Source organism: Corvus brachyrhynchos, unplaced genomic scaffold (genome assembly GCF_000691975.1).
Source record: "Corvus brachyrhynchos isolate BGI_N302 unplaced genomic scaffold, ASM69197v1 scaffold61, whole genome shotgun sequence".
Taxonomy (NCBI): domain Eukaryota; kingdom Metazoa; phylum Chordata; class Aves; order Passeriformes; family Corvidae; genus Corvus; species Corvus brachyrhynchos.
Window position 1 is genome coordinate 8,838,957 of NW_008236478.1, and position 27,300 is coordinate 8,866,256.

The window sequence follows — 27,300 nt, forward strand, 5'->3', positions numbered from 1 at the left end:
CGCCGCGGGAGGCGGCTGGGAAGGGTGCGGCCGAGGATGCCGGGGATGCGGTTTCTGCCCGACTCGTCCTCCCGGAGCATCCCGCTCCAGGAGCGGGGCTGGTCGGGGAGAAAGCCCGGGCTGGGATGGTGCTCGTCTGGCTGCACCACGGGGATAAGGCATAGATACCTGCCCGGGCAGCGCTGACGGGCTTGCTGGGAGGTGTCGGGGTCGACGGAAAAGTAACTGTGTCCGTGTGTATCGGTGTGCGCTGTCTGAGAGCCCCCACCGGGAAACACCAGCCCCGAAGGGCAACGTTACTGCCAGGCAGCTGGGCGGGCTCTCAGAGCAGTCACCTTATTTCTCCCTTCCACCAGCAGTTTCTTCTTAGCTGAATTGATAAGGTTTGGAATGTTGGTGCGAATTGACGAAGCTGAGGCTGGTGAGTGAAGCCTGCTCCCTGGGTTTGCTGGGTGATGTACTGCGGGGGTAAGGGACTGGAATACCCTGCACAGGCCAGCGTTAAACCAGAATGTGAATCTATGGACAGCATGCGATAGTAGCCATGTCCCTGCCTGCATAAATCTCGTGCCATAAATACTTCCGTGAGAATACTGCACTCCTTAGTATTAAACTTGTGTTTTGCTCTGAAGTGTTCTGTATGAGTTTGGATGTAGTAAGTGTGCTGCATGCTTAGTGAGGTATGAATGGGGTTTTCAGAGACCCTTCCTTGTCACAATAGTAAACATGGATATGGAAGACACAGGTAAGGCATCGCATGGGTTTGGAGTATCTTGTATCCTTTCTTTGAATAGAGATACATGAGGTATATACATTTACACTGTGAATATTCATATTACAGCCCTGATTCTTCTCATATTTTCTACCAAGTCCAAACCCTGTAGTTTAAGGAACAAATAGACATAGTTAGAAAGTAGATGACTCTCTCCCTAAAGATATTTAGCAAGATGAGAGATTTTTATTTGTTCATTGTTTGTGTTCTGAAGTTTCTGTGGCCTGACCTTATTTATTCTTTAACCTCATGATATGCATGCAGTATGCAGAATAATTGTAGTGCTGGGTTGCCAAAAACAAAAGACAAACAAAAAAGAAGCTCTGGCTGTTATCTTGTGGTTGTAAGTGCCTTTTCCCCTTTGAAGCATTATTTGAATAAATTAAAAAAAAAAGTCGGTGAAAGAATAAAAGATATATATGTTTCCTGTGTGTGCCAGGGGCTTGGCCTAAAAACGGGCGTTGGTTTTCTGGTTGGGCCTTCCCCCTGCCTGCAACTGTCAGCGCACTGCACAGTAATCTTGCAACTTCTGCCTTTCAGCGATTCTACTCCAGCAAGCATGCTTCTCTTTATTTTTTATTTGTTGGGAGATGGAGACTAATGAGGTGATGTGGGTAATTAACTCAAATTTTCCTCTTCAAACAGAGGGGTTACAGGCTGTGTTATATACAGAGGTGATCACTGCTCTGTTCAGCACGGTGATACTTGACAAAAAATAGGGATTATATTTAAAAAAAATCGCGCTACAAAGGCGCATTTAACAAAAATAGACTACATCTGCACTTGTGGTTTGTCTGTGGCTACTGTTCCTCCAGTTCCATCTTTCTGTTGAGTATTTGTGTTTCAGATGTGCGTCAAAATAGCTGAGGAAAGAGAACAGAATCTGTATCCATTTCTCGTAAGTGTAATTGAAACTGAATGTAACGATACTGAAAGGAGTTGTACTGGTAGCCTTAGGATTGACAATATTTGTTTTAGATAGCACAGGTAATTAGCCAATATCCTCTGGACATTTCTGGTGACCTCTCCACATTGCAAGGACGGGCTGGGATTTTTACAAGCACCTAGCTGCTCACTGAAAATTAGCTCAGGTGGGGAGATGCTGCACATGCTCTGCTGAGCTGGTCCTGGGAGACAGCAGGTTTCCCTGAGACACGTGCCCAGAGCTGGGTGCTGGGTCCCTGCCTCTGCCAGGACACACCCTGACCTTGGCAGGGTCATAAAAGTAAATTGAGATAAAAGCTCCTGAAGTGGCTCTTGAGGGAGGCACCCTGTCAAAAAAACCATAAAATCAGGTTGTTGATTTTTAAAACCTGTGGGTACCCTGATGTAAGAACAGAGGTTGGGTGTTGGCTGACAGCCAGCCGAATGTGAGCCAGCAGTGTGCCCAGACTAATGGTGTCCTGGCCTGTATCTGCAATAATGAGGCCAGCAGGACCACGGCAGGGATTGTCCCCCTGTGCTGGGCACTGGCGAGGCTGCACCTCAAGTGCTGTGTCCCTCAATTCAGGAAGGGCATTGAGGTGCTGGAGCAAGTCCAGAGAAGGGCCACAGAGCTGTTGAAGGGTCTGGAGAGTAAATAATTTGAGGACCAGCTGAGGGAGCTGGGGTTGTTTAGCCTGGAGAAAAGGGGAGACCTTATCACTCGCTACAACTGCCTGAAAGGAGGGTGTAGCAAGGTGGGGGTCAGCCTGTTATCCCAAGTAGCAAGGAGTAGGACAAGAGGAAATGATCTCGAGTTGTGCCAGGAGAGGTTTAAATTGGATATTAGAAAAAATTTCTTCATTGAAAGAGCAGTGAGGAATTGTAACAGGCTGCCCAGGGAAGTGGTGGAATCACTGTCCCTGGAGTGTTCAAAAAGCACGTAGGTGTGGCACTTTAGGGACATGGTTTAGTGGTGGACTTGGCAGGGCCGGTTAAGAGTTGGACTTGGTTATCTTAGAGGTCTTTTCTAGTTTTAAGGATTCTGTGATTCTAGGCTTATGGTAGTCAAGTACAACCCCACACAGACTGTCATGAGGAACACCTGGCATCATTTTACCCTCTTTCACTCACAAATCTGCTTTCAAACAGCAAAGTTATGCAGCAGTCCTGCTGGGTAGGAGACTCAACATCCTCTGGCACAAGAAAAGCCACGAGTGGGTGATGTGTCGTGTGTGGGGTTGCATGGCCATGGTGGTGACACTGGATGTCCCTGGACCTGCGCTGGTGCTTGGGTCTAGTGAGTGAAGTCCTGCAAGCCAGTGCTGCTGATCCTGTTTGAGCCATAATGTGAGGTACACACATGATCACATGCACGGGTATCTCCTTGGGTGAAGATGCTGCTTTCCCATTGATACATGGCTGGAGAGCCACGCTCATCTGTCCTACTGATGGGAGCTGGTGGTTGCTGAATGGGCCCTGAGTCAGCTGAAGGAAAGTTTCCCACCTGATGGGACTGGGAGGAAAAATAAGCTTTTAGCTAGTGTCACTAAAGCACCAGCTACTTGAGCTTCCTAAGAGGGATCCACTTCTGAGTTCATTCCTCACTACCAAACTAACTCCAGTGGCTTGCACCATGAAAAGCAGCACCTTTGTTTTTGAAAGGAGTCATCCTTTCAAATGGCTTGACATGTTGGGTCATGGGACTGTTCTCTGTGCAGTGCTGAAAGCTGCTCAGGCAGTCTCCATCTGTGTCCCTGTGCCTGGAACTGTAACTGTCTCTGCTCCTCCTTCCCATTCCCTCTTGCTTTCCCACCACCCTCCACAGAAGTCCTTGGGGTGTTTTCCAGAGCAGTTTATGCAGGGAGAAAAAAAGTCAAAAAGAAGTTCAAAGGTAACAGAACCTTGATGGGCAGGATGTTTACTTGCTATTTAAAATGTAGTATCGATATATGCGGTGCTTAACACTGTTTTAAACAGGAGATGTTAATATGGTTCCTTGTGATTCACACATAGCTGGTTTCTACAAGAATGACTGTATACTACAGTATTCCTGTAACATAGTCAGGGTTTACTAAATAATTATATTAAACTACTTGCTAGCTCGTCATGCTTGAAGGAAATGTCTAATAGATGCATATGTCATAATACCTGTGTTCTTATGTGTTTGGCACAACTCTCATCTGCTGCAGTAGTTTTTCATTCTTCCTTATGGCTGTGAGTGATCTGCTATTTGTAGAAGATCTTATTCTTGATTTTAGGGGCCAAATCTAGGAGATTCAGTCTAAGGAAAAAAATCCCCAAACATCTGGGTACTTTTTATGTCTCTTTCACTCAGAACCAAACTAACACAAAGTGATGGTTTAACCAAGGCAGCTGCTACACTGTGTGGGAGAGGGATTCAGTGTATGTAGACGTGCAGAGGTTAATGATGACATGTACACATTTCTTCAGAGGCCTTTTGCCTAGCTAGAGTGTACACTGTGGGTTAGTCCACGTGCGGGGGATGTGGGAGCCTGCATATCCAAACATTTGCTCAATAATCGTCCCTACTGCCAGTGATAATTATTAATAAATCATTAATTGCCGGTCTTTGTTTCACTTTTGCTTTAATTACTCACATCACATTAATCAGAGTTTTGCTGTGGAATCATTTTTACAAGGAGCAGGGGAAAAGGTATGTCGTGTCACGTTTTTCAAACTGTAATTGTATGGCACCAAGGTAATTGCAAAGAAGTCCCAAGTGTGTCGGGTTTTTAGCCCGGGAGGTGGTGCTGATTGACAGGTGTGCTTTTAAGTTGGAACGGCTGAGTTTTTAAGCTGATTGCAGAAGGTGCTCTGCAAGTTGTGAATACAATATAAATAACAGCTCATGTGTCTTTGTGTGATGCATACAGAGGATCACATAAGTGTTGTGTGTGACCAGATTTACACCACCCATATCTAGGTCTAGTGAGCCATGCAGCCACACTTGTGTGCTGCAAAATGGAAGAAGGAAGCAGGAATTAGGATATAGCAGGACTTTGTCCACACTGCGTGGCAATAGGCTTTTGGGTGGCTGGCTGGATTAATTTCTCATTTCATCAGGATCTCATTTTCCATGGACTTTCCTTTCCTTCCTGGCTCGTAATTTATTCCTGTACAAAAGAGTGTGAAGCCCTGACATGATCCTTCCTCCACATTTTGTTCTCCTGGAAAACAATTTCCGGGCCTTGTTCACACATATTGGCGGGAGATCCGGGACATTGGGGTGCTGTGTGGAAGCCTCAGCCCCCGTGACAGCTGCTGAACAGCGGCTGAAGGGCTTTGGGGAAGAGCAGAGGGTCGAGGCCATTTCCCTAGTGAAAAAGGGCTATGGCATGCAACTTCTTTCAGTCTTACTTTGCACTATAGAGCTCTATTTTTTTTCTTTCTCTGCATTCCTTGTAGAGTGGTGAATGGTGTATCTATATGCAAGTACTAAAATCAGCCCCAAGCTTTGTTTCTCGCTGTCTATTCATTGCCTATACTGCAATAACCATTCTAATTACCACAAGTTACCCTTGCAGTTAATATCAGTAAACAGCATTGTTCTCTAATGCACACATATATTCTAATTTAATAATTTCCATCTTCTTACACCTGATTATAACTGCGAATATCCCAGAAGAAATAAGAAACAGCAACACCAAAAAATATGAAGGCCTACAACACCAACTGCTAATGAGATTTCTGTGAAAATTAGTGTTGATTTATAGTCTAATAATCTCTGAGTTATTGCCTAGATTTTGAGATAACTTGTCATTTGATGGAGTGACTGGTGATGGGATGAACATCTTCTTTATCCTTCAGACAGTTGCTTGTTGAGAACTAATACAGGGCTGAGGAGAAAAAGTTGTTTGTAAACTCCTTCTGCTTTTAGCACAATTGCTATATAGTCCTGAAAGCAAAAGAGTCTGTGTGTATGAGGAATTAATCCTGTTCAGGGCTGGATTAACTGGTGCAGAAGACCTTGGGCAGGGTGCCAAAGCAGTTTTGGCATTTGCTGAAAGTGGAACGTCCAAAGATTATTTTAGTGTGTGCCTCTGACCTGTGTGTCACCTGCCAGTGCCCCAAGGTGACCGATAAGAGAGCGTTATCAGCTGCTGACAACACTTCTGACAAGGAGGTGTGTAGGATCTCTGTATGTAGAGATTTTATGAATAACCATGTTTATACTTGAAAACCGTTTTATTTATTATGAAAGGCAAATGAGTTTTTCATTAGTTGTGGCAGTTTTTGAGTGCAGGGATCTTGCTACAATGGTGAAAGCAAAGACTGTTCCTGTTCTCTTTTTGCCCTTTGCTTTCATGGCATTTTCTCATTAACTTTTCTGTCTGCTCTGTTTTGGTGGGACTGCAGGACTGAATGTTGTTTGTCAGATTTTGTTGTCTTATTTGTCTCCTCTTTGACTGCTCCTTCCCCTCCTCTTTGTGAATGCATTCTTAGCTCTGATCCTTCTTCACCTCTTCCTTACTTCTCCTGTTTCCTTAAGAATTATGGGTGATATATTCATCTATCATTCAATTAATTTATAGGCACCAGGTGTCTCTTCAGGAAGGTTTGTAGGATCCCCTGACATGTTCTAGGGAATCATTTGCATACTTAATCAAAGCAAGTACTCCCACAGCCTGAAGACTCATATTGTTAATAGTATAAAATAAATTTACTAAACAAATATGATTACTATTGCAGACATTAGAAGGACTTAAGGAGAGGTTATCTCTCTACATATAATCTCAAAACTGATGTGGCTGCTTTAGTTTCGATAAAGAATTTTACGTTAATGATATCTATATGTGCAGAGGGTGGCATCAAGGACAGTCAAAAAAATTATTAACCCTAAAGGAAAGGGAGTTTCCTGGAAAGTGAAAGCAACCCAAAGGGTTGAATTCATGTTTGCTCTCAGGAGCTGTCAGGGATCAGTGATGACACAGCAGGGTACTGAGCTGTATGAGTATGGCTGTGAGCCACAAGCCTTGCAGTGCATGTGCCCGTGGTCGGTGCAGATGCTTCAGCCCTGCGAGTCCCGGGACTTTGCTCTGGGGTGGATCCCTATGACCACTGTTGTCCTTTCACTTTTCTTCTTGTCTATTCCCCTCTAAATCAAAGTTTTACTGTGAAAATGTATTTCTCTGAGTCCAAAATGAGTCAGAGCCACCTTCTCTGTGGCTCTTGTTGAGTTAGTCTCACCAGTAGGTCTGTTCCTTGACTCTGTCCTTGATTGCCTCTTGAAGGGACACTGTAATTTGTTGGCATTAAAAATAACATTCAAGATGACTGCAATTGATTGCAGGTGCTGGGGAGAGGAGTCCTTTGGTTTACCTGAGATTTACCATGGGCCTGATAACTGAAAGGAGGTAGGCTCAGAGTGAGACATGATAATTGACTGGATGCATGAACATACTTTCCTCATTAGAAACATTGCACTTTTGTTTTAAAGAAGAAGGAAAATAGTAAAATGCTCATATAATAAAAGCTGTATACATTCATGAACATGATACAGTGTGCTCCTGATTGCCTCCTCCCTGACAGCCAGCATCAGCAGAAATCAGAAGTTCTTGCCCTCTTCATCAAGTTAAAATACTTTTTTTCATGAGAAACCTTTGTGTTAAACCAAGGCCCCTTGGTATGAAAACCAGCTCCTTTTTGTGGTTCAGTTTACATCCTTTTCTGCCTATACCAATAAACACATCCTAATACAGAGAGGGAACATGGAGGAGTCAAGTAACATTTTTACCCATGGCCTGACTTTGCCCCATCACGTTGTACCTCAGGGGGTGATTCTGCATGGAGGCTGCATGACACAGGTCCATGCCAGGTGACCTTCCCAGATGTGCTGGGTCAGCCCCCAGGGCTCGGCAGCTTGCTCACAGCAGGCTTTGATAAAGTCTGGAAAACAGAAAAGGACCCAACACTTGTCCCAAAGAGGATGGATGTGACTTCTCTATAAAGTTTGCCTGAATAGCAGAGGCTGATTTGACTACCCTAGCAAGAAGGTTCCCACAAGTGACTTGCCAATGGCTCAGTGTGACGGTGAAAATGCTGGTTTAGTCTCGCTCTGGTAAAGTCTTTGGGTTACTTGCTGCAATTGCATGAAACTTTTTCTGGCTGACACTGGCAGATTTTCTCTGTGATAGGCCCTGCTGTGCAGCCACGTGGCGCCATGTGGATACAACACTGCAAGTTTTTGGCCAATAGACTTGTCAGTAAAAGCAGGACCTGCTGTGAGATACCGGGGCGGGACTGAAATTGTGTTTTTCAAGGAACTCTGAGGCTTGTGGCCTGGCTTAAGCAGAGCCCAGGCAGTGCCTGTTGAACCAGGAGGGAGTTTGAAGGAAACGTGCCTGTGTTTGAGTTGCGCCTTGGCAGGTCTGGGGATTGGTTGTGGGTTTTTTGATTCACACTCCTGCAAGAGCCTGTTCGTCAGTTCCCTGCAGTGCTCCCTAGCAACTGAGCCCTTTATGAAGTTCAAGTGATCCTCAGGCTACTGCAAGTCCCAGAGCTGTGTTATCAGCCAGAGGGAAGCTGCGCATCCTTGAGAAAAGGGGATGGGTTTGATCCTGGGAGAGCTCTCCACCTGTGGTGGGGAGGTTTCTGCCTACAAAGCAGGGATGGTAAGGTGCTGTGCAGAGCCCCAGGGCAATGCTGTCCCCTGTTTGCAAGAGTGGAGGGGGATTTGAGCCATAAACCACATTGTGGCACACAAAGAAGCCATTTCAATTTCAGTCTCTGCTGGAAGCGCCACATGGAAAAGAAAATGTGATTAGTATGAAAAGAAATGTTTACGTTTCTAGGAGCAGAGACCTCCCAAATAATTAGTATCACTTGACAAACTGCTGTTTAAAATGCAAGTGGTTTAAGTGCTGCAGCTCAACAGGCATTTATCAGAGCTCTGGCGTAAATGCGATCCCTGCTCTCGGTTGGTTTCTGCTATAAAGTAAAGAAGATTTCCGGTAAACATCTTTTGCTTAAGGAAAATTTCTCCATGATTTTATCCTTTTCTTGGTTGGAAACCCTAAATGTTAGAAACAGGACAAATCGCAACTTGGTGGGAAGAGTGTTTGGGATACTGTTTTGGAATGAAATAAATCCTGGATTTTGTTTTCTGTTCATCAGACCAGGCTTTTGGTCAGAAGAAAGACAGAAATGTTTCATTTTCTTTAGCTTTTGGGAGGAGGAGAGTGAAGGAAAGGTTTTTGGGTGAGAGTTTTGAAAGCCACAGCTTCATCTCTGATCTGCCTCTCTCTAATATTCACTGACTCAACTAAAAGTACTTTAAATAAAACCTTACTTTTCTCTAGGGCTGTTTGAAGACTGACTGAAGACATGAGGGTTGTTAAGATTTTTCAAAGGTTTAAAAAGTGGCAGCTTACAAAGAGACTAAGATAAAAAAGGAAAAGTTAAAAAAAGTCTCTCTGGAAGATGGAAATATATGGGTGCTTATAATGTACTGAAGTATCCCAGACCAAAATGACTTCTGTCTTTGCACACCAAATAGAATCAGATTATCATATATAAAATAGAGCTTTAAGAATCTAAATCCTTTTACAAAGGCATCACTGATGATATGAATTTCTTGCAACTTGCAAAAGGAGAATTGCTCAATTTATTTTCTCATTATCTTAAACCAGCTCAATGCCACTGTCTGTTTTTTCATCTCTGAAGGGTAAGAGACTATATCATTCATGTTGCCTTCTTGTTTTATGATTCTGAGTGAAGCTATGTGCTTGGAAGGAATGCAAGACTGGGAGTCCTGATTAGTGCTGGTCCCATACGGATCTCACATGGTACTAGAGCTGCAGCATGGTAGGAATTGCTGTTCTTCTTCTCTTAATCTCTCAGCACATCAGTGGCTTTGCAAAACTGGCCAAAGAGACCTTGATCAAGCAGCATGGCTGTGACAAGGTTCCTGGGCAAACCTGTCTCCTTTCTGACCAGCCCAAGGCACTATTGCTTGAGCAAGGGTGGGTGATTCAATATCTTAATATTGTGTCTCTGTATCTCAACACTTGGATTTTGGATGGTTACTGACTGTAAAATGATCTTACTCTCTTTGGCCTGTGCTATTCTGTGCATGGCCTCTAGCAGTCAGGCTTAGGTAGGAAAGTGGGCAGTGCTGTCTTTGGGATGCTACAAAGGATATTCCACCATGTTAGAAATTAATTCCTGAAAATGGAGATGCAGTGATTGCAGTTCCCTGCATCCTTCCTACACAGGTGTGCAATGGCATTTATCAGACAAAGGATAAAACATTCAGGCTGTCTGTACCCATGGTAGAAAGGATAAAATTCAGAGAACTACCTACAAATGTGCTACAGATAGATTTGAAAGAGGGCTAAAGTCATTCACTGTTTGCGAGAGCTGACTGCTCTCACCATGCTCTTCATCAGAGATCATGTAACCTTAGCCCTTTTGCTGGGAGATGTTTCTATCCTGTTATCTCTAAAATGGCTACCTGGCCTCTCTTTACCCATTCATGAGTTATCCCACAGAGACCTTTCTGCTCTGAACCCTCATACAGCAAAGCTGTTTTCTGGGGACTCCAGGTCATGCCTCATCCCAAGGTGATTGCAGCTTTAGACTGACCAGTGTACAAGCAGTTGCTTGGAGATTCAGAAGCTCTTTAGCATTTGATAACTGGAATATTTTGAGGTTTATTTGCTGTATATATGACAATACACACTTTCCATCTTCTCTTAATCCTGTGCTTTGGAAAATCCATGCTTTAACCCTCATGGACAGACTTTATCAGTTTTGTCTTTAGTGGTGTGGCAGAAGCAGTAATTTTGTGATACACACATGGCTGGTACTGCTGGCTCAGTTAGTGCAGAGTGGGGTGTGTAATACTGTGTGAGCAGCTGTAATAAAGTGTAAATATGGGCAAAATACCCTAATTAACTTCAGTATTCCAGAGATTTTGAAGTGTACCCTCTGGGAAAAAAAATACAGGTTGATAGTGGTTTGGGATTTGTGCAACTTCAGTTTGATAACAGGTATTTTGTGCTTTTCCTCTGTGTACTCTATTTACAGCAGTAGGTTCAGCTTCTGAATTGAGATCTGCTTTTGGGTGCAGAAAACTAATCAGGGAAATGCTTCATGGCCCAGAGGTCTGGATTTGCGGACCCCAGCTCAACAGCTGCATCTCTCTGTGCTGTCAGGAAGAAGCATCTGTCAGGGATGCAGCGTGGTCCTTATTACATTATAATTTAGTGCTGTGGCTTAGAAAAACAAGGGCATTTATGTACTCAAAAAAACCCCAAACCAACAAAAACCCCAAACCCCTAAAAAAAATTAAAGCTCCAATGATCTTTGCTACCAGAATAAATGCCCCTTATCTGAACATTGACTAAAGGATGTTACACATTTTTTTTTTTAGCTAAAAAAAGCAAGGAAAATGGATGAATGAGTTGGTCTCCACACTTAATTGCTCCTTGCTTTTCTGAAATAGTGTATGTGTCTTTCCACCAAGAGAATAAAGTCCCCTGAGCCCTTTAGGCTTGTTTCCAGTTCCCACGTGATCTTCAAGGCAGTCACACTATGAATGTGGCTTCATCAGAAATAATGCTCTGACTTGTGTGACATCAAATTTCTTCCTCTTTTCAAGCTTATCAATACATCAATATACAGAAATGCCCCTCTGCATGAATTGTAAAACAGTGTGTTGTTCCCTTTCCCAGCTGGCTTGCTTTTCTAGCCCATCTCTCTTCCTTCAGCTATTTAGAAATGCAGTCAACTTTTCCTCTTCGTGATGTTCCTCCTGTGTCACATGCTACATATTACCCAACTTCAATAGTTGGTAACTGGTCATCTGTGTCAGGAAAGGTCATGCAAGTAAAGCTGCAGCAGTATAAACTTAATGAAAACTGAATCATTGGGAAGTTTTCTCCTGTTTGTACACACTGATGTTAAATACAATTTCAAAGCTGGCGAGGCGAAGCTTCCTTGGTGTGTTCTCACAGGAAACATTGGGGTACTGCCTCTACAAAACAGCTTGAGGGGTGGACTCTGTTACCCAAGTCATTAGAAAACAATCATGAAGGTTTGGGGGGGTTCTGTGAGGGCTTACAATGAAAGGGCTTGGAGCTTCTAGTTTGAAGTGTATTTTTGCCTATGCAAATCAGAGGGGACTAGAACTCTTCCATGTGCTGTTGTGGTGACAGAAGTGTGGAGTCACCTTTTTCTGTCCTCTGGTGCAAGGAATTGCACTAGCCATGGGTATGGAACAGCATGGGTCCTGACAGATTCATTAAAATAACAGAAATTCAGATGAAACATATGCTTGCTTACAAAGTTATGTTCCTCTTATTCCTATTTCTTTTCATATATGCAGCCTGTAAACAGGCAGGACCCATCTCTTCTTTCTGTCTTTGTAAGATTCGGCATGAGGGGGTGGCTAGCAGGTAGGATGACTTCTAAAGAAATAAAACAGGTCTATGTGCTCTTGTCCTCAGGCCATAAGGATTCAACACTCTTGGTCTTCTACTGGCTGACTTATGGCAGCAAGTGCTAAGGAAAGCAAGTTCCTGTGTAGACTGCTCGAGCAGCTGTTTGTAGCAGAACATTAAGTGATAACTTCATGGGTCTGGCATGGGAATTGCTAGGAAGGATGGTGGAATAGTATTCACACTCATTCTTTGAATAAGCACCAGAGATACTGTTTATTTTTGTTAAAATAAACTGTAACTTTATGGTCCAACTGGCTGGTGAAGTTTCATGTTTTAATTCAGTGGTCCAAGTTCAAGTTCTGGTCTGCTAAAGAAACAGAGTTATTTACTGGTAAAGGGTGTTGAAACTGGTGCAGGCGATGTGCTGCTGAGCCAGATGAGAGTGGGAAAGTCAGTAATTTAGATTCCACTTGTGACTGTGGTACAGAAAGTGCAGATTAATGAAGGAATGTGTGCATAGAGGGCCAAATTCTTGCGTAAAGGGAGAAATGTTGCCCTTTCTCCTGGTTTTGCCTCAGCAGTACTTATATTATTTGCCTGGAAAAAAATAATGTTTTAATGGTGTAGCGGTTAACACTTCTAATGCTACTGGAGTCCTCTCTGGTCTGGGCAAAAGTTCTTGTTTATAGTTTGTATTTGTGCATTGAAGTTTCTGGAGAGCAGGGCTGGTGCCTTGCCCTGGGCTGGGACCTTTACATCTGAGCCCTTGTGCTGGCTCTGCCAGGTGCACTGGGAGTTTAAGAAGCTGATGGTGGGAGTCAGGTATGGAGCTCTGTGGTTTCATCCCAGCAATGTACCTAAAAAAATACCATTTTGATGACAAACTCTTGCCTCATTTAGTGCCCAATGCAAGTTACTTTGCAGGAATACATTACATATTAACTAGTGGTCTACTAAAATAAATCCATCTCTTTGGAACTGTGAGATTGGAGAGCCTTGGTTAATCACAAGGGCCTGTTGTGCTTCAGGAGACGGGGAGTTGTTTGGGGTTTTTTTAAATGAGAAGGTATGAAGCATGAGGAGGACAAACCAGGACAGTGCAAGAGATTAAAAAAAAAAAAATTAAGGAGTAGACCTAAGTGAGAGAGAAATGTGCTGGATAAAGTCAGGCCAGTGAAGGAAGGGGAAGACTTGAAAGAGAGAAGTGGCTGAGAAACTTTAATACTTGTGACAAGGGAGGAGGAGGAGGAAGAAGAAGGAGGAAGGGATGGCGAAGAAAGCAGAGAGGAAGGTTGTATGTTCTGTGAGTTTTCCTCAAGGAGAAATGGACAGAGGAAGAGAGAGTGGAAAGGAGGAATTTAAAAAAAATATGTGGCTCCTATAATCCTGAAACATTTAAGAGGATGTTAAACATGGCCAAATAGTAAAAGTAATAGTAAATTTTGACCTGCCTGATAAGTTGCTAGATCAAATAACCCCTTACTTTAAGGATTTATTTGCTGCCAGACAGGAAATAAAGCCAGTGGAATCGATGTCTTTTGGGTCTAGTCAGTGTAGAGCAAGACTAGAGTTTCAGGTCATTTTTCCTTTGTAAGCACTTTCGTATTCCATTTCACAAGAACATAAACCCTACAAAACCCCCCAGCATAAACAGCAGCCAGGTGACCCTGAATAGATATATATTTAAAGAACTTCCCTTTAGGACTGCTTTTGGACTTTATATTGAATGGAAATCTTTGATATTTGGGTAACTGATGCAGATGGAAATAGTTTGGAGACTGTTCCGACTAACAGCAAAGAGAACAGTGCAATTTTCGGATGCTGAAAAAGGGAGTTTTCAGTTGATCAGAAAAAAATGAAAATAGACAAAAAAAAAGGACATAGAAAAGACATACTGGGCAGCAGAAGGAAAGAGCAGTGACCTGAGTTTAGGGACATTGGCACATCAACACCAGAAAAATTTTGGCTGAAGATCGCTGTACCTAACAAGTGCTCATTAAGTTTAAATATGGATGGGGTAAGGAGCTGCTCCTGGCAGTCATGATCTCAAGAGACCCTGCAAGGAAAAACAGCAGGAGACTTTCAGGAGGAAAGGTGTGAAACAAGCATGGCTTGAGCACTGTGTTTTTAAACAAGACTACACACAAAATGACCCAACTTTACAGTATCTTGAAGTGATTCTAAATGGATGTTTTATATTAGAAGAAAAAAGCACACTCCAAGTGTAATTGTCATATATGATAGAAGAAAAACAGACTCCTGAGAGTCTTTAGAAATGGTGTTACAGCATAAAACTTCATGATATGTGGTTCTGAACACAATCTACACTCTCCAGCTGGGTAAGAGGAGATGTTCTTCCACTTTTCTACCATTCATCCCAGTGCATGTCTTTCTTGATTAGAGGTGGTCTCTGATTAGGGAGCTGTGCTGAACAAGACACTCAGGATATGGGAGCATCCTCCAGCTGATCATCCAGATAAGGAGCATAATTCAGATATGCTCCACGAAATACCTCGTCTCTTTCCACTGGTGATAGAGTGCAAAGAAAAGCATCCTATTATACTGTGAGTATGCAGTGGGAGTAGCCTGATGTGGGCCTAATTCAGCATCTTGAGTCTAGGGGCACATCTTTGATTTTACACAGATATAACTCTGAGCAAATTCAAGTGCTTGAGTTCAGAACCACAACTTTTCTAATTTGCATTTCCTTTGCATGGCTTTGTCAATAGGCTGCACTGTTTCTACCATCTCTTGGATTTTGGTTCTACAGATCCATTTGCTTGTCTCTGCTGCTCTTACATTTGCTTTCTCCTGCTCTCCATTGCTCCCACATTCTTTCTCATCCTGACAAATAAATGAAGTTTAACCTTGATAGGTTACCTCTGTTTCTGGTGAACTCTTAATATTCAAACTTTCAAGCTATTACACTGGAGATGGAAAATGTGCCCAGGATAGACTTTCCATTAAACTGTATTTAAATTGGAAGAGAATGCTGGCACCTCAACAAGTATTCCAGAATTAGATCCCAAAATACTGAGGCTAGCTAATCTTTTGGAAGAACAAAAACTCTTACTGATTTATATTTAGCAGAGGGAATGCATTTTAAAAACACAGCCTATATGAGGCCCCTTGAAGAAAACATCTTTTACATTGATTTGTAGTGCATGGAAATACTACGCCGCCGTAAAATATTTGCAGTTGGGCTCTGCTTTTATGTCGCTACTTTTTTTTTTGCAGTATGAACTGTCGTGAACTCTCTGAGAGTGGCTGCTCTGCTGACTGTGGCTGTGCAGTGAGACAGGGCTGCCTCTGGGGCAGCAGCTTCACTCTTCATCACGGCTGTGCCCAGTGTTGCAGGAGGGGAAGGGGATAAGCAGCAGTGCAGGCAGCACCACGGTGGGAACACCCGACTTGTGACTGTGAGGTTTGGTTCAAAGTGACTGCAAGGTTTGTATTTGTACTGTGCCCTGGGACCTGTGCAGAGAGGGATGAAGGGCTGCTGGCCCTAATCTCAGCAGCACAACTCTAAGCTGAATGTCTGCAGTGACTACTTGGGTTTAGTTTATGTGATTATAAATTAGGAGGAGTTCTGTAATGTTAACAGAAGTGTAACATGTTCTGTGCATAGTTCTGATCTGTACTAAGAAAATGAGTAACTGGAGTTACAGTAGGTGGGAGAGCTCAATGGCTTATCCCAACTGGGCAGTTTCTGGAAAAGGAGCTACGACAAGAAGCGGGTTTGATAATGCAGTGAGTCAGAAAAGCAAACATAACTTTAATCTTATGGCCAACAGTGTATTAGCTTATCTTTGAGAAGATAAGGATTATCAACAGGACAGAGCATGGAAAGTTCTGGGTTTTTTTCTTCCTTATGTCCCACCATCTGCAGCACAGGCAGATCAGCCATCACCCTGGGCAAGCTGTTTCTCTTCCTCCTGAAGCATGAGATATTAGAAAAGGAGAAGATTACCAAGCTGCACATTTGTAAGAGAAGGATAAACAGAATTTTTGAAACATCCCTAAACTGTAAACCAAACTAGACTTAACTTGCTTTCTTTTGTTAGAAAACATATTATTACATTTCTCATTAGACTGCTGACAGAGCCGACCTGATTTCAGCAGTGCAAAAATATTCTAAATCAAGAAAGAGATCTTAGATGCTTCCAGAGCACCCTTTTTTACTTTGATCTTCTCATTTCCTACTCACAACATCAACCTACCATAATAAGTTAGCCTAAGTAAGCCATAGAAAGAACAATAAAGATGCAATATCACCAAGATGCAAAGAGAATAAGATCAGAAGTGCCTCCCTGCTATCAAAAACCTAATTACATGGCACATGCAAGTTGTTCCTGCCTGTGGATCAGAGGAGCCTCTGGAAGCTGCTGTAGGGAGGCGTGGCTGCTGCTGATGCAGGGATGTCAGTCTCCTTCCCAAGGATCTGTCTGGAGCCCGGGGACGCAGCTCCTGAGGCAATTCCTCCCGCCCAGGGTCTTCCGGGGGGCTGCTCACCCCCTCTCTCCTTACCTGGCAGACGGGAGCATATGGCTGCTTACTGATGCTCTGCTGTTCTTATGGGCTTAGTGGGCTTATGGTCTGCAGGGGCTTGGGGGGATTTGCCTGGGGAGAGGGCAAGGAGGGACCTGGAACGGGTGGGCTGCACCCATGGGAAGTGGAGCGGTACCAGGGTCTCTGTGGTGTGTCACAACAGTAACTGAATTTTTGGGAATGACTGACAGACATTGAGTAAACAGTGCCTAATTAGGGGCCAGGAGATGGTTAATGATTACACAGCACTGTAACTGAAGATAGGAAATCTTAAAATTTGTTTATAAGGAGAAGAGATTTCTTCTCAACAGCCTTATGTGCATATAGAACTATATTCACACCTTTCTTCCTGGGATCATCTATTCTTCAACAAAAAAAAAGGCCTGATCACCCTTGGTATTTTTTAAGTGCTTGCAGAGCCGTCAGCTGGATTGTTCCTCCTGGAGATGGTATGCGTGGGGGTTTGCCTCCCCAGCTCAGTCCTGCCCTGCTGTCCTCTCCTTCTGCCTCTCCTGCATTTTGAGGGTCTTCCTCACCTTCCTTCCCTCATCTAGCAGAGCCTTCTCTAGGCTCTGCACAGAGGCATCTTCCCATCTCTCTGTGTAATTTCAACAACAAACATTAGTTCAGCCTTATCCTTCCTATAGTCAATTAACAGATTCACTTCTCATATGTAGTACTTAAATCTACTTTGACCAGCCTAAACTTTTGCTGTGAATATTTTCCTTTTTTAAAAAATAAAATATTACAAACAACTCAGGCTTATTATAACTGAAGCAGAGCTCTTATTCTCCTGTCACTCCTCATCTTTTTTAGCTACTTTTTTTAAGCTTTATAAAAGTTGCCACATGCCTGACTCTTACTGATGCTCAGAACCTTAGCATTGTCTTTGAGCAAGCTTTTGTAAAGCCTCATATCCAAGTTGTAACCAGGGACTCCTAAGTTGAGGTGTTCATCTGTGTTGCTAAAAAAGCCCCACTCCCAGGTCACTGCCTGGCACTCCTGCAGAGGTTGTTGTCTCTGTTTGTTGGACAGGATGTGTGTCTGTTCCTCAGCCACAGCACTGCAAGTGTTAGAGGGCAAATGCACATCCCAGCTGAGCAGAGAGACAGAGCAAGTGCCAGTCTCTCAGCCCCTTCTAAATGCCCTCAAATACACTGGTATCATGAGTCTTGTAGATCCCACTTGCATCTATCCCATCTTCCGGCCACAGCCTTTCCCCTTTCTGTTCTGAAAGCTTTGAAGTCATCTCTTCTGTCACTGACAAATGAAGTCTTGCCATGCTTGTATTTATTACAAATTTCACCTGTTGCACCTATTTCCCTGCCCTTTGTCCTTTTTGTCACTTTTTGCATCTCTTTCACTAATTTAATTTTTCTTTATGAAATGAAAAATCAGCTTCTTCACTTTGAGGGATCCTCACAAATTAACCACTCCCTTCCCACCACTTGTCAGTCAGGTTTGAAAGATGGATCCATTGCATATCATCCTGCAAACAACTCCAGCTTCTTTTGCCCAAGTTTTATGCTGGGTGGGGGGAGGCTTCTCACAGATGCCGTAAAACCACTCTTGTTGTCTTTCATATCTCTTACTGTAAGGACAACTTAGACAACTTTGCATGTCAGGTTAATTAAAAAAAAAAAGGACTGGTATTATCTCTCTTCATATACATGTGGTTTGTCTGCACCTGCCTCTTGTCTTGCAGTTTGCAATTTAAATGGAAAATCTTACGCTATGCATGAACCTACTCGCTTGATACATCTTGTCACCGCTAAAATAGCACAGATGAAAATAAGTTATGTTTTGGCTTTGACTTCTTTTGGAGTCTTGGATGGGAGCGCTAGATCTGAGCAGCTGGCTGAGATCCACCTTGTAGATACTTCCCTAATTCACTAAAGTTTAACCCAAGATGCTCCTTAATTTGGATTTGACATCCTAGAATTAACCTTTTGCATTTCTATCATTGAATGCCCCAACGCTTGCAAAGCTATAGTCTGTTGCTGTGGAGGAGCAAAGCTTTGCTTTGGCTTCTTGGTCATCTTGCAAAGATGAGTCTCTACTTGACTGTGGTGACAGCAATCTATCTGACAGGGTCATTGTCATCCTACAGACCCAGGGAGAGTTGGATAAAGACTGGAGATACATTATTACTTACTCCCTCAGGAACAGCAAACATGTTTTTAAAGGCAGTGAAGATTTGCATTAATTTATGGTTCTCTTTCTTCTGTGCGCATGCCCTGGGTCGGGCTGTATGTGAGAAAACAAGGTTTGCAACCCCTTTCAAGTTTCCACTGGTGTTAAGCTAATGTTTATTTTTAGTAAACTGTATCTCAGATTGTGCTTTTAAGAATCCTTTTGCAAAGCCTAGCACAACAATTTCATTATGTTTTCTCCTTCTGAGCTTTTTATTAACAATTATAAAGGATCATTGTAACTAGTTATGCTGTATTTCACTGATAATTTTCAAAAGTGTGGGTCTAGCTCAAGAAATGGTAAGGACTACAAGCATTCACCTCAGCTGATTTTTTTGCCCCAGTGCTGCTACTAACTACCCAGCTTTGGAAAGGCTGTGTGGATACTCCTTCAGGGGCAGGTCTTTTCTGCTGCACTGTGTGGGTGTCCCTGTCCCCACACTCACACATGGTTTCCTTTTCTTCCTTCTCAAAATCCTTCCCTTTAAGTGCTTATCCAGTAAGGCCACCTGCCAGATAAAGCACTGTCTGTCAGCCTCTTTTGATAATGTAATAATTCTGAAACACTCTTCTCCGTTCATCGTGTGGTGTTTGCCCTGCACACTCATTTCACTGTCACTTGTCTGCAGCACAGTTACCTCTGTCCCCATCCCAGACCTCTCCTTCTCCCCAGGCAGACAAGGATATGTCATTTCCATTTGCTACTGCATGTCAGTCTTAGGGCTCTGTTTTAAAGTCTTTTCTGTTTCTTTCAATTCTGAATGATACTTATTTGACATGCTGTAAGAAATTTATCTTAAACACCTTGCAGTCAGTTTTCAATCTGAAATGATTTTTTACAGTATTCTCATAAGTGCCTATTGAGATATTTTCAACTGGCAAAAATGTATTTTTAAAAAAATGAACCCAGACATTTCTTGCAGCATTTAAGAAATCCCAAGCCTTTAAGATTATGCCTAATGTTTGCAGAGCATGAACACTTCTGGTGAAAACCCCTAAGAGGATTTGAGCTGCAAGTTTCTAAGCTGAGAACTCCCAGTGTTGCCTTGTGTGTGGTGTGTTGTATACAGGATGTTGTTCAGGCATTGAGATCCAGGAGATCAGGCACAGGGAAGATAATGCACAGGGAAGGATGAGTGTGCCACCTTTGGGGAAATACTCTGCTTTACCAAAAGGCTCCAAAAAGGATACACTTAAGAGTGGGACACAGAAGGCAGAGAGGTTCAGCTGTGTAATGATGTGGTTCATGTTACCATCTCCTTCACCTTGGCTCACTTAAAGGTTTCAGAAGATCCGGTCCATGGCCTTGTGGCTCGGGGGAGCAAGTGGCACTTTACCACTTCTGTTACATTCTTGGCAGGGCTTATGGTATTATGGGGAGGTTGTATTCAAGGTTCAAACCCAGTGTTGGGTGAAACAGTTCAAACAGCATCTATAACCAGGCATGAATGGAGAAATGAAATCAAACCTGAGGAGCGAGCAGCTGCTGCTGTCTGTGACCTCCAACATGAAAGCTGGAAAGCTGCTCAGGGTTCCATGGTGCACCTCTGGGTTTGCAGCCCTTCAACACAGAGGCTGTTTTCAGACAGGAATGATCTTGCTCTTCTGGCTTTTGTCACAAGATAGCAGTTTCAAAGGGGTGATAGTAGAGAACACACCTAGTTTGCAAAAATCTAGTGATACTGGAAGGGATTCAACCTCCTGTTCTTTGGGGCATGAGGCAGTCTCTAATTAAACAGGTTTTAGGCAGTACCCTGAGAAGATTCTGTCTATGGGCCTGCTGCAGCTTGTATTGTCTTCTGACCACGCAGTCTGGTCTGTGGGGAAAGCCAGGGTGCACCACCCCAGGTCAGCAGTGACCTTTGCAAAGGGAAAAGGCCAGGCTCATGTGAGCTTCTGCACCCTGACCTTCTCCTGTAAAACTCCCCTTTTGTGCAGTCTGTACTCCCCAAAGGTTTCCCTCCATGACCTGCCTGCTCAGGTTAACCTCTATTTTCTCGGTACTCTGCACCTTATTTCTCCTCCTCCACCTGTGAGAAACAGGAGAAGGAAGTTGACAATATTCCACATCACTTTTAGCATCAAAAAACTCCCACTTGGTTCATCTCTCCCATAAAGCATTAATGAAAGTGTTTAAAGGTAACAGCTCTGCTGTATGACCTCCCTGCTTTGTTCTGAAGGAACAGCACTGTTGCTAAAAATGGGAGGAAAAAAACCCAGCAAGGAGATGAGAAGAGAAGGCCAGAGTGACAGATGCTGAAGTTGAATGATAATGTTCTCATCAGAAGCAAGCATTTTGAGTTCTGCTGAAAGTTAATCACACTCACCCGGATGATGTGCTGTTACAGCTTTGTGTAGCTACAAGCTAAGACTACCTAAAAGGCTGGAAGGAAGAGTGTCTGGGCTTTTTATTGCAAAACCAAGGGTTATATTAGAGGTGTAAGCATTTTATAGTAGCTATAGAATGACATAGCAGCGAGCAATTAATGTGTGTGAAGAATACAGATAATTAGTTTCTATAGTTTGTGTGTTTGAAGAGTACTGTTTAGTCATGCATCTCTACAGCACAAACTGGCACATTTTTAAGGTCATATTTGCTTTTGTAGCGTCCTTGAGTCTGTCACAGAATAGTTGTGTATTCTGTTGGTACTCTGTTTCCAAATCTAGGAGTATTTCCTCCCAAACATATGTGCATGGTGTAGTGTGTATGTGCACACAAGGAAAAGGAAGCGCATGACTTGTGCTCAGTAGAGTGGTTGTTTTGAGCTGGAACTGCTGCAGGCTCCCCTTTGAAAAGAAACGTGCCTGTCCCTTCATCCAGGAACAAAGCTGCTGCCATGGCTGTGCTGATCCTGCGTCAAGTCTTTCTGCAGAGTCTTGAGTGGAGAAAGACGTAATCTCCTCTGTCCTTCACAGCCTTTCTCCCTCTTACCTTTCCTCACTGTAATCTTAGTGTGCTGATCAATGCCTTCCTGATGTGTGGGATCTCAGCTGAGGTTCTTATCAGTGGAGGAGAGAGGACAATGGATGGGAGTTGGTGGAGAGATCCAGGTGGGTTGCTGCTGAGTGGTGCTTGAGCATAAATTAGCAATGTGTGTGTCTGAGCTGGCACATGTCATGGGTGGATAGGGCACCCAGAGTCACATGGAGGCAAAGATCAATGGAGTTGCTGTTGCAAAGGAGGTGTGAGAGAAATGGTCAAGTTGTGTAGGAGTCCTCTGGAAGTGGAAGATTGTTCCCTAGGTGTGACAGCTTTGTTACAGCAACTTCACAAGCGCTTTGCTCCAGTTTTAGAACCAATTCTTGTGTTCTCTCCTGGTCTGTGGCCTCAAGATGGCCTGTGATTTCAGTGCTGAGGTGCAGTCTCAATGTCATGCTCTGTACTGTCAGATTGTCCAGACAGGAGTCTTCAGTATCCTTGCATCTTTTATTGCTGAAGCTCTAAAAACTGATGCTGATGTTCTAAAACCCCTCAGTGGTTTACAGTTTAAGGATTTGGCTAACTTTATTTTTTTATTTATACTTTCTATCTGAAGTACCTCTGCTTTTTTTTTTTTGCATTGAAAATTTCCTATTACTCACAGCAGATTTGAAACCCTTTTTTCCCCATTCTGCTTTCAGATTCCATTGGTGGGTCATTTTCAACTTCCTCCCATCGATGCCACCACAAGCAGAAGCACTGTCTCCCCATCCCACAATGTGGAACTCTGTCCATCAGCCCTCTGCTTTTCCATCCTCACACGAAGGGATCCCAGATCATCATGGACACAACACAGAAGGCGGTGAAGCGCCAGGCTAGCTTCTGCAATGCCATTACCTTCAGCAACAGGCCCATTGTTATTTATGAACAAGTCAGGCTTAAGGTGAGTAAATTATACTTTCCCTTTTTGCCATGGGAGCTGCTGGGAATGTACCAGGCTTTGGTGCTTGCCAGCAGATTTTTAGCCCTTCCTTGAAAAGCACAGTAGTCAGATCTTGGCCTTAAAGATCTGCAGTCTTCGTTGGTACTTCTGCTTTTCTCGCTGTAGTTCTTGGAGCCATAGTTACAGACTGCTCTGGAAACTGAGAACAAAAGGGAAATCCACATTCCAAAAATACTTATATTGATGTTAGACAAGTACGACAGATTAAGCTGTGATCGCTTGGAAAACAGCAGGAAGAAAGGGATGTATTGATTAGTCTGAAAGGCAGCAGCCTCAGTATCTCTCTAGAAAATGTGTCCTCTAGGCTTTGCTCCTATCCTGCAAAGCAGCTTTACTGGGCAGGCTGAGGGAGGATGAGGAGTTAGTGAAGGTGTTCCATTCCACAACAATTGTTCCTGTAAGCAAGGCAGCAATGAGGGCTGGTCTCATGGAGGTGAGAAAGCCAGGCGGTAAGAGGTCAAAAAGGACCTGGAAGCGAAGGTTCTTGCTCATGTGCTTGGCAGGAAAACCAGAAGAGTCTGGAGGAAAGGATGAAAGGAGAAGTCGGCGCAGTCACAGTTGCTGTCTAAGAAAAGGACCTTTCTGGCAGTCTGCTGACTGCTTTGTTGAATCAGTCACTTGATAGCATTAAGGGCAGAGGACAGAACATTGCAGGGATCACATTTTTCTCACTGGCACAAGCTGATTTCACTTCCTTTGTGCCTATGGTAGCCTGGAGGATGGAGTTCATACTCCTGGTGCTGCAAGGGAAATCCAGCTCCTCTAAGACAACATGCCTTCATGTACACCAGGAGCTGCTTTCTAATGAAGAAACTCCTCTATCTCTTTAGGAACTGAAACACTTTTCAGATTATCAGCACCTTAAGGAGCTTGGGACCCTTGAAACTTCATTCACAGATACTTTCCCATCTTTATGCCCTCTAGTTTGTGGGGCTGTGTTTTTCTGTTCATAGCTGATTTCACGCCTTCCATTGGCACAAAGTAGGTCATCTTCTTTGGCCACTTTAGTTCATGGCACACATGAATGATCTGACTGCAAATCCATCATTTGCACAGAAGGAGTTTTCCAGAGGGTTTGTCAACATGTAGATACCCAGTTTGAAAGATCTTGCTGTTGCCCGTTGCTAGAGGTCCAGGAGTGCTGGGTCCTACAGCAGTGTATCAGCCTTCCCTGCCTCTTTGCTCACAGCCAGCAAAGGAGCAAGGAATGAGGAAGATGCATCCTTTTGGAAATATATGGAGATTTCAGGCTCAGGCCCAGAGATAGAAAATCCCCACTACAGGTTTCTTATGCTTCCTGTGGAGCTCTTAGTGCTTCTATCCAGGCTGGAAGCCCAGCAGAAATCTCTCACATTGCCTAATGAGATTTTTTCCCATGTTGGCCAGCAGTTTGGACAAGCAACTGTGACAGATAGTCTGGGAGGAGATGAAAGCAGTATTTCACTTTTGAAGACACCATCAAAGATTTGAGTGGATTTAGTGGTTTAGGCAAAGGTTCTGGGTTATTTATTCCTCATTCTGAAACAAGGTAGCTATCTCTGGAAATTCACACTTGTTTATCTCTGCGTATTTGGGGATTTTAGCTTGTATAACGTGTGTGAAGAATATGCATGCAAATCTGCACAAGAGATTTATGAGCAGAGCTCCTGCTGACTCCAATGGGAAGGTCTCATGGGAGTAATCAACAGGCTTTAGCAGAACTTGTGCTCTAGGGAGGGATGAAGTGTGAAAACATCCTTGCTTTTGTATGATAAGTCCATCCTGTAATTGCCTCGCTATTGTTCATGGATGTGGAAAACAACATCTCAGACCTTCTTACCAGCCACAGACTAACCATGAACCCAGTCATTCAGGTCATATAAAGTCTAAACTCCCTCTGGAAAATGGAGTAAAGAAGTAAGGAGATTTCCTTCTGTTTATTAGCTATTGTATCTCAGGTTTTATTCTGAGATTGTTTTGCAGCTCTGGGAATATGGGAATATGGCTGTCAAGCAGCATCAGACACAAATGTTCCTGTATGGTTTCTTCCATGTAATTCAGGGCATTTCTAGGAAGTGAAGTTCTCAAAGATGGCACAAGGCAATAAAGATCAGGAGCCTGAATCTGTGAAAGCAGCAGTGGTTTAGCAGTTTGGATGTTGATTCTGTCTTTTCCTCCCCTTCTGGTACCCAGTGGACCTCCCAAGCATTTCTGCTAGCAGTGGCTGCTGAAAAGAGAATTTGGTCCATCATTAACCATTGCCTTTTTTAGCAAAACTGTGAACCCTTTGTCCAGCCATGTCTAATTCTTGGCAGGCTTTATACTTGATTTTAATTTGGATATTAGTTTGCCTGTGGTCAGACTGTATTGAGAACTGTTTATAGGTGCTGATTAATACATGGAACATGTGCAGCCTTAATTACCATATGAATATTTACTTCATGCTGCCTGTGACTGCTGTGAAGTATTGGCAAGAGACTGAATTGTACAAATGACAATGAGGCCATATTTATCTTAGACCCAAAAGCTTTTAGGGCTTGCAGTAAATTTGCTGCAAAAAATAACCCAGGCTTCTTCTTGGAGTGTGTGTATTATGTTTCCCTGTTTTTTCACGTGCACACCCTGTTAACCCCGCTTCTACTGGGGACATGCACAATGCCATCCCACCCTGGCCAGGTATATAAAGTAGTAAATCTGCTTCAGTCCTTTTTAGTGTCATCCCAGTGCCCACCCTGTAAGCAGGAGCTTCCCATGGTTCCTAGGACTGAGGTCAGTGCTGAAGTGTTCCATGTAAACAGTTTAGGTACCTGGATGGACTGAGTAGGGATAAAGAGCAGCACTCCCTTAACTGAAAATTGTCTGTTGATAACTTTTTCTGAGCTCTGAGTTATTTTCTCTGCTACTTTAATTATAAAACAGAAATCTCTAGGCTTTCAACAATGTCTTTGTTGTGAGATTATTGTGACCCCAAGGGCACATGTTCCAGATTTGCCTTGGAGAGGAATATGTAAAAGAGAAACACAGTATTTACAAATGTGATTAGCAGAGAATTCAGAATTCCAAAGAAAATGTCTTGTAGAATCCCTTGGTGAAAATTCTATACTTCCAAGCTGGGACACGAGGGGCTCCTGCCAGGCTTTTGAGAACTAAGTCCTGCAGTCCTGGACAGTTCAGTCTCTGTCACTGCCATTCATCTGAGCCATTAGTGCTTTGGCAGGGTATGAAATTACAGAACGGCAGCGACTTTTGTGTGACATCTGGTAGGTGGTACCTGTCCATGTTTCTCCTCTTGTCCTGCGGCCAACAGTGGAATTGCTTGAGGCTGCCAAGGCATTGATGGAAGAGGACTATCTCAAGTGCTCTCGTGTTTGCTGCAGGTTCAGGGTGTGAACAGATACAGCAGTTACGTGTCAACTGGCATGCAGGAACTTTCTTGGCTGGATAAGGTTGTATCCAGCATCCTTAGGTCTTTCATTTCATAGTCTGGATCCTGACAGGCTGAATCACTTTGAGAGAAACAATTCCCAGCAGGTTCATACTCAAACAATAAAATAAGAGGAAAATCTTCACCAAGGACATCATCTGAGGACTATACTAACTCTGGAAGACTCCCTGCTTCCATGGGGAAAAAAGAGATCTTATAACTGGATAGTGTTTTCAATGTGCTGCATGTGTTTAGGACCTGCTGCCTGCTCCCCACAGATCCCCTACTGGCCAGGGCTCAGTTCTTGTGAGTAGAAGCTGATGACTCTGGAAGTATCTGTGATCCTTTGTCCTTCTGTCTGTCAGGTGCAGAAGGATGGGTATGACAAACGAACCATTCCAAAAACCATAGCAGATGTTCCTGACCCCAGACACACTGAGTAATTGCATACTGACAGGTTGGGGTGTAGTTATGCACAACATATTTTGCAAAACACCGTTCACAGCTGAAATAAGTAGGTTTTCCCCAATCATAAGAGAACATCTATTATTGCCTCACAATTGTGTATTTAACAAAGTTAAATACTCTATATTGTGCTTTCCCACACACAAGTTCTCTGCTGGAAGGCTGTGATTTCAATATGCCATCCATTATGACAAGTTACACAAGGGAAAGACTGTCTTTTACTTGCCTGGGAAGCCCAGAAAACCCTGTGGTGGTAACTGTGATTCTGGAGTCTGCTTTTCCCTCAGGTCATGAGAGACCCCATCATCTGAGCACCATGTGGGAAGAATGCTGCTGCTGAAGGTGCTGAGATAAAAGGTCCTGTGGCCATTTATGGCACATTTTGTGAGAGGACTATTCTTAGGCCAAAAGGAATTACCCTAGAAATAGAAATGAATCATCATGCAGCTGTAATTACATTTCACCTATCCACATAGATTTAATTTGATTTATTTGGTTTTAAATATGGGGATTGTATCCTAAGTTTGCAGCAGCATTGCTGTGTACAACTGAAAAAGCTACAGCAGTGTTTGGTGGGTAAAATGTTTCCTAGATCTGGTGGGGCTGTCTGCACACTGGCCACCAGTGTTCAATGCATAAAGTGTGTCAGTTGATGTTCAAGTGCCCAACA

At 43.4% G+C, this 27,300-nt stretch overlaps 1 protein-coding gene across 2 annotated transcripts in view; it reads left to right on the forward strand.

Annotated features, from left to right (window-relative positions):
* Nucleotides 1-27,300, forward strand: part of NEURL1 (neuralized E3 ubiquitin protein ligase 1) — an 82,136-nt gene that overhangs the window by 1,067 nt on the left and 53,769 nt on the right. The window contains exons 1-2 of one of the 2 annotated variants that reach the window (XM_017726174.1): nucleotides 348-421; nucleotides 22,461-22,702. In XM_017726174.1, the coding sequence (XP_017581663.1) occupies nucleotides 391-421; nucleotides 22,461-22,702 (273 nt within the window). In that variant the 5' untranslated portion in view covers nucleotides 348-390. Of the gene's footprint in view, nucleotides 1-347; nucleotides 422-22,460; nucleotides 22,703-27,300 lie in introns of those variants that run through there. The other variant, XM_017726176.1, reaches the window with a different exon arrangement.